Genomic DNA, 8,174 nt, shown 5'->3' with positions numbered 1-8,174 from the left:
ATCGTAGCCTAAAAGGCTTCATAATTCACCAGATTTCATGCCAAAAAGTATAAGAACAACCTAAAAATGTAAGTTTAATTTCTCTACATAACACATGGTCTTTGGTAAGCTGAAGACAAGCCCTAATCTAAAATGTGGGCCAAAGCCCAAAATACCATAATATGGGCATCGTCCAACCCACCATAAACACATTTGGCACTCGAAAACTTCCACCGAAAACCAACCACTCAATTTGTTCTCTCGTGGCCCAACTCCGGGGCTCCACGTTCTTCCTCGCCCGCCCTCTCCTCCCTCTCCCTCCCTCTCCGCCTCCGATCTCACAGCGTTTTTCCATTTACACCCTAGCGCAGCCCCTTAACAATCCAATTCAACATTCTTCTTCTTCCTCTCCCTCCATTAAACCTCATCAATCCAATTCAACATTCACCTAATCTGCAACCTTCGTTCTTCAATGCGTTTGACAAGATTTAATATCAATAAGACAGTTCCTGTATTCTTTCCCTTCTCTCGCCGGCTGGCCTGTTTGTTATCCACCCAACCGCATAAAGAACACCACCAGGACCCACCACGGCACATCCAGGAGCAGTTACACTATTGGGTATCTTCCGTTCTCTCTAATTCGTCTCTTGATTCTTCTAAATGTAGAGCCCTCTTGCCCCATTTGTCTCCTTTTCAGTTTGATCAGCTCTTCTTCTCCGTTGGATTGAAAGCCAACCCCATAACTTGTCTTAATTTCTTTTACTTTGCGTCTGATTCTTTCAAGTTTCGATTTACCATTCGTTCTTATTGTATATTGATTCTTTTGCTCGTTCATTCCAAATTTTTACCCCCCGCGAGATTGCTTCTGATTCGTTTGATAGATGGGAAGCTCCCGGTATTGAATTCGGATTCGAATAAGCTTCACATTGAGATAGCTAATGCATTGTTTGGTTTAACTTCAGTTGTTGGGCGGTTTGAATGGACACAGTTATTTGATTTTCTGATCCATGTATACAGCACACAATTCAAAAATTTTGGATTAAATTGCGCTGTTGATGTGTTTTATTTGTTTGCTCGCAAGGGAATCTTTCCATCGATAAAGACTTGTAATTTTTTATTGAGCTCTTTGGTAAAGGCTAATGAACTGGAGAAATGTTGTGAAGGATTTGAAGTGATGTCCCAAGGTGTTCGTCCAGATGTTTTCTTATTTACGAATGCGATAAATGCTTTGTGCAAGGGAGGGAAGATGGAAAAAGCCATTGAGTTATTGATGAAAATGGAAAAGTTGGGTATTTCTCCCAATGTTGTTACTTATAATTGTATTATTCATGGTTTATGCCAGAATGGGAGATTAGACAATGCCTTTGAGCTCAAAGAGAAGATGACAATGGAAGGGGTACAGCCAAATCTTAAAACATATGGTGCGCTTATTAATGGTTTGACAAAACTAAAATATTTTGACAAAGTGAATCATGTTTTAGATGAGATGGTTGATGCGGGTATTGATCCGAATGTAATTGTCTACAATAATTTAATTGATGGATACTGCAAAATGGGAAATATCAATGAAGCACTTAGGATTAAAGATGTGATGATGTCCAAAAATATATCTCCTACTTCAGTTACTTTATATACTCTCATGCAAGGATTTTGCAAGAGCGATCAAATCGAGCAAGCAGAGAATGCACTTGAGGAGATATTATCGAATGGGCTATCTATAAACCCTGATACTTGTTATTCGGTTGTCCACTGGTTATGTAAAAAGTCTAGGTACTATTCTGCATTCCAATTTACTAAGGTGATGTTAGCGAAGAACTTCAGGCCTAGGGATCAACTCTTAACCATTTTGGTACGTGGGTTGTGTGAGGATGGTAAACATTTAGAAGCAACCGAACTTTGGTTTAGGTTATTGGAGAAAGGGTCTCCAGCAAGTACATTGACCTCCAATGCTCTAATACATGGACTTTGTGGGGCTGGTAATTTGCCAGAGGCTGTTAGAATAGTCAAAGAGATGTTAGAGAGGGGTATTCCAATGGATCGGATGACATACAACGCACTCATCTTAGGTTTTTGCAAAGAGGGAAAAGTTGAGGAAGGCTTTAAACTTAAAGAAAAGATGACCAAACAAGGAATTCAACCAGATATCTATACTTGCAATTTTCTATTGCATGGACTGTGCAATGCAGGAAAATTGGACGATGCTATTAAGCTTTGGGATGAATTCAAAGCTAGTGGGCTGGTTTCTAATGTTCACACTTACGGGGTAATGATGGATGTTTATTGTAAAGCTAACAGAATCGAAGATGTTGAAAAATTATTTAATGAATTGGTCTCTAAGAAAATGGAGCCGAATACCATTGTCTACAATCTATTTATCAGAGCAAATTGCCACAATGGAAATGTCGCTGCAGCTTTGCAACTTTGTGATGATATGAAAAGCAAGGGAATTTTACCAAATTGTGCCACATATTCTTCTCTAATACATGGCATGTGCAACATTGGTCTTGTTGAAAATGCAAAGCATCTTATTGATGAAATGAGAAAGGAGGGATTGTTGCCAAATGTTGTTTGCTATACGGCATTAATTGGCGGTTATTGTAAGCTGGGGCAAATGGATACTGCTGAAGCTACTTGGCTCGAGATGATCTCTTTTAACATAGCTCCCAACAAATTTACATACACCGTTATGATTGATGGGTACTGTAAATTAGGGAATATGGAAGAAGCAAATAACCTTCTGAGCAAAATGAAAGAAAGTGGAATTGTCCCAGATGTTGTTACTTACAATGCCTTGACTAATGGATTTTGCAAGGGAAAGGACATGGATAAAGCTTTTAAAGTATGTGATCAAATGGCCACTGGAGGATTATCTTTAGATGAAATTACTTACACTACTCTCGTACACGGTTGGAATCGATCTACAATTACTAGCCAAGACTGATCTAATTTCTGCAGAGGTTCTTCGTTACTCCATTATCTGTTGATATTATGATTACTGTTTCATGTTCAGTTGATCTGAAAATTATTCTTTTGTTTTATCTTTGAACTTTTCATCAGCGACAAGGAAAAGAATTGAAGAATAAGAAACATCTGACTCCTTCATGCAGGCCCATGGCCTCGGGGAGATATCACTCAATTGGTAGAGTGTGGATCTGTCAGTACTGTTTCTTTATGCATTGAGGCTATCCTCCTCCTCTTGTTCAAATGAAAGAGCCAAAAAGGAAGAGTTGTCCTTACTCTCGGGAGTTTGGTAGGCCTTTTTTTTTAAATAAAAAAAATATATATATGTGTGTGTGTGTGTATATATTTATATATATAAATAGTGTATTCCATTTCCACTTTGTGTATAATATCGTTAGTTTATATGTGGGCTTGCTAGCATATATTTTGAAAACTTGGTATTATTGTTCAACAGATCAGGGAAGCAGATAGGAATGAGAACATAGGGTGCTCTATCAAGATCCTCAGAGAAGAAAAAATGGCAATTGATTTGATAATGATAGAGTGACATTGGTTCGCCAACTCAAAGCCAAGGATGAAAGCTGGCAAACATATTAGGTTGGGTATGTCATTTTTAGTGTAATATATTTGGCATGGACAGCGGGAACAGTCGAGGTTTCTCATAACTTATAATGAGCATGTATAGTGTTGATGCTGATTTTGCAGGCTTGAATCTGCATGTAGTGGTTCTCAGGGAGCGATGTCGTATTTGGTAGTAGTTCATTGGCATATTGGAGTTGGAGCATAGAAAGCGCTTTCAGTTTCATGGATTTGTAAGTTCATCTACTCCATCTTGTCATCAATCTTGTACTCAGAAATGATAATGATATGCTCTTTTGTTATTGTTTTCCTTTCTATAATTGAAAGTGCTGTAAGCATTGTATGCAATTTTTTTCTATAACCGGGGTGTTGGGACCCCTACCCCTTGCATCACTGACCAAGCTTTAGGCCTGAGGTCTCTGAACTGCACATCTAATTCTTTCTTCTTCTTGTTCTTCTTCTTGTTCTGTTGGAACTGCACATTTAACTATTTAATTTCCATCTAAAAAACTATTTAAGTTGATGTGCTGAAAAGTGAATACAATTTTGTTAAATACTTTTGTTTTTGTTATAGAAAAGAAATCTGGCTTGAAGAAAAAATATATAATGAACAATCTTATTTAACAGACTCGGTTGTATAGGTTTATTTATTTATTTTAATTAGAATTTTAGTACACACTTAATGCCAGTTGAGCTATGCTCATTTTGATAGGTTTATTATTTTTTTCTAAAATTATGTGGGAATGGAGATTCGAACCGTTGATCTTTAGATCTTGACCAATTGATGCTTATATATATTTTTGTTATATAGGTTGTACACGTCTTTGAGTTCAAAAGCAAAACTTGTTGGATTATACTATTTTATTTATTTAAGGTCTATTTAAGTCACTAGAGAAAATACTCATTTTTGGTACTTGTCGTTATTTTGCAATATGTATATTAACTTGTTGAGGCGAGTATTGATTGGAATATAACCCAGATCATTGCTCAAAATATGCTGATATTAGACAATATTTATAGTCATGTTATCCGTTTGTCAAATAATTGATGGCAATGTAATGCCAAAGACAAAAACAATTATTTTGACAGTTTTGGTCCAAAGTAATCCATTTTGAAAGTTCAAAGATGAAAATCAAATTAATTGGAAAATCATCAAAATGGTATCCAAAACTGTATTTGAGATATTTTGTTTTCATAATAATGAACACAACTCAGTTGGTTAAGGCATATATCCTTCTCCTAGAGAGTCAGAGCTCAGAGGTTCGAATCTTCTTACAGATGTTGTACTAAAGTATACAATACATATATACATGTCATATAGTGGTCTGCTTAATTCTTTAGAAGTTATTGTTATGCATATCTGATCTATTTTGCTGCTTGAAAAGTTACTTGTTCTGACTCCTTGTTCATTTCCAATTCACTTTTCAAAATTCTTCAGAATATTACATATCCAACTCATCTAATCTTTTTTCCGGTCTTTTTTGCCCATGTAAGCAAGAATTTTCTCCACTAGGGCTCTTTCTTTTATTATTTTTTTTCATTGCAATATGTCCCCCATTTTGGTTGGTCCTTTTTTTTCCCTAGTCAGCCTGTCTGTATGTGTGTGTTTTTTTTTTTTTTGGTGGAAAACGGTAATGGAAGAAATCATGAACAAGATTAGAAGATCATGGGGAAAAATAGACGAAGAGGAAAGAAATAATCTTAGGAATGTGAAAAACATATATGCATTAACAATTTATAGCAAATAAACCAATGTCAATATCTTCTCCATTTGAATTATAAGCAGTTAGTACAAAAAATCAGCACTTATTAGATAGGAGGAGATCAATATCACACAACTTGAATTTAATCAATATTCTAGGTAAACAAATGCTTATGAAACACGTATATATAAATTATATTTAAATATTATGAGATATAATACTAGTGAATTGAAATATTCATTTTGAAGGAAATCTAATTATACCAAAAGCAATCCATGTGTAATATCCTCTTCTTATGTGGAGGAAAAAAAAATCAAGAAAGAGTTAATTGGTTCATAAAAACTTCTCCTTCTGCTAATAGATATGATTCACCCTTGTTTCCTTCGATCTTGCAGCGGTATTCCAATCTACCCAGTCAGCCACATGAAATTCGAATAAGCCCTTCATTCTGTGGGTGGCGTTACATTCTCCATCCATAGTCATTTAAAATGTGTGCTATAAAATCCAACTTTTGGTTGTAGTGTTGATACATCTAATCTTTAGTTTTCTTAAAACAGCCTGTCTCAGAGCACTGCGTTCTTGTTTGTATACGATGTCAGCAAGCTTGTAAGTACAATTGATTCTAGTTCATTATATAACAAACACAACCACAAGTCTTCTGAAATTTTCTGTGCTTGTTGTTGACTTGTGAATTTTGGTATTTACCTCTAAATTGGACTTATTGAGGTTAGTTGATACAATTGCTTTCTAAATGGATATTGGTTTGGTATTTCATCGGTTTAACAATAAAAGGGCCTGGGTCTGTTTGCCTTTTGTGAATTCAAAAGTAATAAGGTAATCTGGATGCAGCAACATGCCTATGTTAAACACCCTTTTAAATGTTTTCATCATTAAACCAATTGACCTGGGTGTTAACTGCAGCCCCACCGCCATCGGGAATGCTCTCGAGCACCTTCTCGTGACCTTTCGGGTAATAAATTCCAGTTCGCCCATCAAGCACCCAAGGAGTTGCCTCACCCCCCACATGGCTCTTATTGCTCTTCATTTCCTTGCTTTCTGTTTCAACTCTCTCCCTTATCATATCTGGAGAAGAGCTTTTCCTGTGGAAGCCCTTTCGCCCAATCGGTCTGCCAAAGAATGCAACTGAATAAGAATCAGAAAAACAAGGTATCGTTCTATATCGATATTCCATGTGTTGTGTTGTACATCTCATACAAATTTAGACAATGTAATAATTGAACCGGCAAACAACTGTACTCTGAGTGGAACCTAGTTGAGTTTAGTTCCGTTACTGTTTCTGGTTTTGGTCTGCTGCATTCTTATGTTAGATTGATGACAAGATTATGTTGAAAATACATGTAAATATTTAAAAATTTTCTGATGTTTCTGAAAAATGTTTTATTGTAGATAAACAGAATCATACAGAAGAAATTAATTGATGGCTAATTTGAAGAAGGCTCTTACTTGAAGAACATGGAGTTCATTGTCTGAGCCCCTCTTCCAAATGCTGTGGCCATACTTTCTCCCAATAAGGTAAGTGAAGATGTGATGAACAATGGAATTGGCTTGATTTGTATTTATAGATGAAAAGAGAGGCTATCCATTTCCTCCATCCCAATGAAGATTCTGAAGAATGGGATGAATTTGTCCTTTTACTCCTTTATACTACCCCCCACTCCTTGGAGTTGGTTTGTGAAAACGAACCTTCAAAATTCCTCTTCCCATACTTCATAAGTTGTATCTGTATGTACATGATCCTAATGGGTTTGCTTTCCCTGAGGAGTTGAAAGTATGAACCCAAGATTAGTGGGCCTAATGGGCTCTGCTTTGCCTGTCTCTAGATTTGTACCTTACTGGCCGGTTTCAATTCTAGTTGTCAATATCAATACAAAAATGAGCGTAGCTTAATTTACATTCGTCTGTGCTAGTAACTATGGAGAATGTGGTTTAAATCCTCTCATATCAATTGATAGTACTAAAAAAAATAAACTAGTAAATTGATGATTTAAAGGTAACTTGGAGTGGGTAGCTAAAATTATATTGTGCTTTTGAAATATAGCTGATCATATTTAAGTTTGAAATATAGCCGATTGAGATTTTGTTTTGTTTTGTTTTTTTGTTTTGTTTTTTTGTTTTTTTTTTTTTTTTTTCATTTCATTTACCGTTACAACTTGTTTTGTGATAGGATGAAGTTTTATGTTCTCTTCCCAAATCTTTTATTATTAGCTTTTATATGATTTCAATAATGTCATGGAAGAATTTATATTTTGTGCCACGGAAGAAGGTATTTCCTTTACTTCTTATCTTCTAGTTTCGTATCCTTCAACACATCACCTTTTAGTTATAGTGTCGATATATCTGATCTCTAATCGCTTTTGATTTTATCTTAAGAGTCGAGACCATACTTGTGTCCACAATCTTGATCTTGTGACAATAGTTTGAGTTTGCTGATTTGTTTCACTAAAAACTTATTACTAGTAATTATTATAATTTCATATTAGGCCTTGTAATATCATTTAATTTACTACATGAGGGGGGGAAACGAGGTTAGTATCGGATACAACAAACCTTGGAGGAACTGAAAGTTTGAAATAACAGTGCAAGTGATGCAACATTTGAAGTGGATAATGATTAAATAACAGTGCAAGTGATGCAACATTTGAAGCGGATAATGATTATAAGTTGTACTTCTTCATGTATTATGCTTCTATCAATTAATGGTTAGTAGAGTAGGATGTTAGAAAAAATTTAAATTTAAATACAAACATATGAATTCAATTCAGTATTCAAACAAATCCCTAAACGATAAAAATATAAAATTAAAAAAATTTTAATGATAGAAATGTAATATTTTAAATTTTAAAAGAAAACAGAAAAATGGTACCGATAATGTAGTAGAGATCACAATTGTACTTTTTTCTACAAAGTATCATTTTGCATTTAATAAGTTCG

The 8,174-nt window shown here is 35.2% G+C and overlaps 2 protein-coding genes across 6 annotated transcripts; one reads left to right on the top strand and one right to left on the bottom strand.

The window, feature by feature from the left end:
- The first annotated feature begins 206 nt into the window (after positions 1-206).
- On the top strand, positions 207-7,134 carry LOC120075454 (pentatricopeptide repeat-containing protein At4g19440, chloroplastic). Of its 5 annotated transcripts, none has more exons than XM_039028890.1 (7): positions 207-2,936; positions 3,037-3,229; positions 3,395-3,537; positions 3,646-3,752; positions 5,780-5,828; positions 6,144-6,389; positions 6,630-7,134. In XM_039028890.1, the coding sequence occupies exon 1, from the start codon at positions 452-454 to the stop codon at positions 2,918-2,920; it is 2,469 nt and encodes an 822-aa protein (XP_038884818.1). In that variant the 5' UTR covers positions 207-451; the 3' UTR covers positions 2,921-2,936; positions 3,037-3,229; positions 3,395-3,537; positions 3,646-3,752; positions 5,780-5,828; positions 6,144-6,389; positions 6,630-7,134. The 5 variants fall into 5 exon arrangements, with proteins under 5 accessions (XP_038884818.1, XP_038884810.1, XP_038884795.1 ...); XM_039028882.1 differs by having other exon boundaries at positions 3,395-3,542; XM_039028867.1 differs by lacking the exon at positions 5,780-5,828.
- LOC120075477 lies at positions 5,858-6,739 on the bottom strand. Its single transcript, XM_039028903.1, has 2 exons — positions 6,687-6,739; positions 5,858-6,349 (listed from the first exon to the last, which is right to left on the bottom strand). Exons 1-2 carry the CDS (start codon positions 6,737-6,739, stop codon positions 6,097-6,099), a joined length of 306 nt encoding a protein of 101 aa, XP_038884831.1. The 3' UTR covers positions 5,858-6,096.
- Positions 7,135-8,174: the final 1,040 nt, after the last annotated feature.

Source organism: Benincasa hispida, chromosome 1, assembly GCF_009727055.1.
Source record: "Benincasa hispida cultivar B227 chromosome 1, ASM972705v1, whole genome shotgun sequence".
NCBI classification, from domain to species: domain Eukaryota; kingdom Viridiplantae; phylum Streptophyta; class Magnoliopsida; order Cucurbitales; family Cucurbitaceae; genus Benincasa; species Benincasa hispida.
This window is presented reverse-complemented; position numbering and strand designations above follow the sequence as displayed.

Bases quoted from the DNA above. Each gene is read 5' to 3' on its own strand.
- LOC120075454 (XM_039028867.1), top strand. From the start codon at position 452: ATGCGTTTGACAAGATTTAATATCAATAAGACAGTTCCTGTATTCTTT.
- LOC120075477 (XM_039028903.1), bottom strand. From the start codon at position 6,739: ATGGCCACAGCATTTGGAAGAGGGGCTCAGACAATGAACTCCATGTTC. The intron at 6,350-6,686 runs GTAAGAGCCTTC...ATTCTTTGGCAG, and splicing joins ATGAACTCCATGTTCTTCAA to ACCGATTGGGCGAAAGGGCT.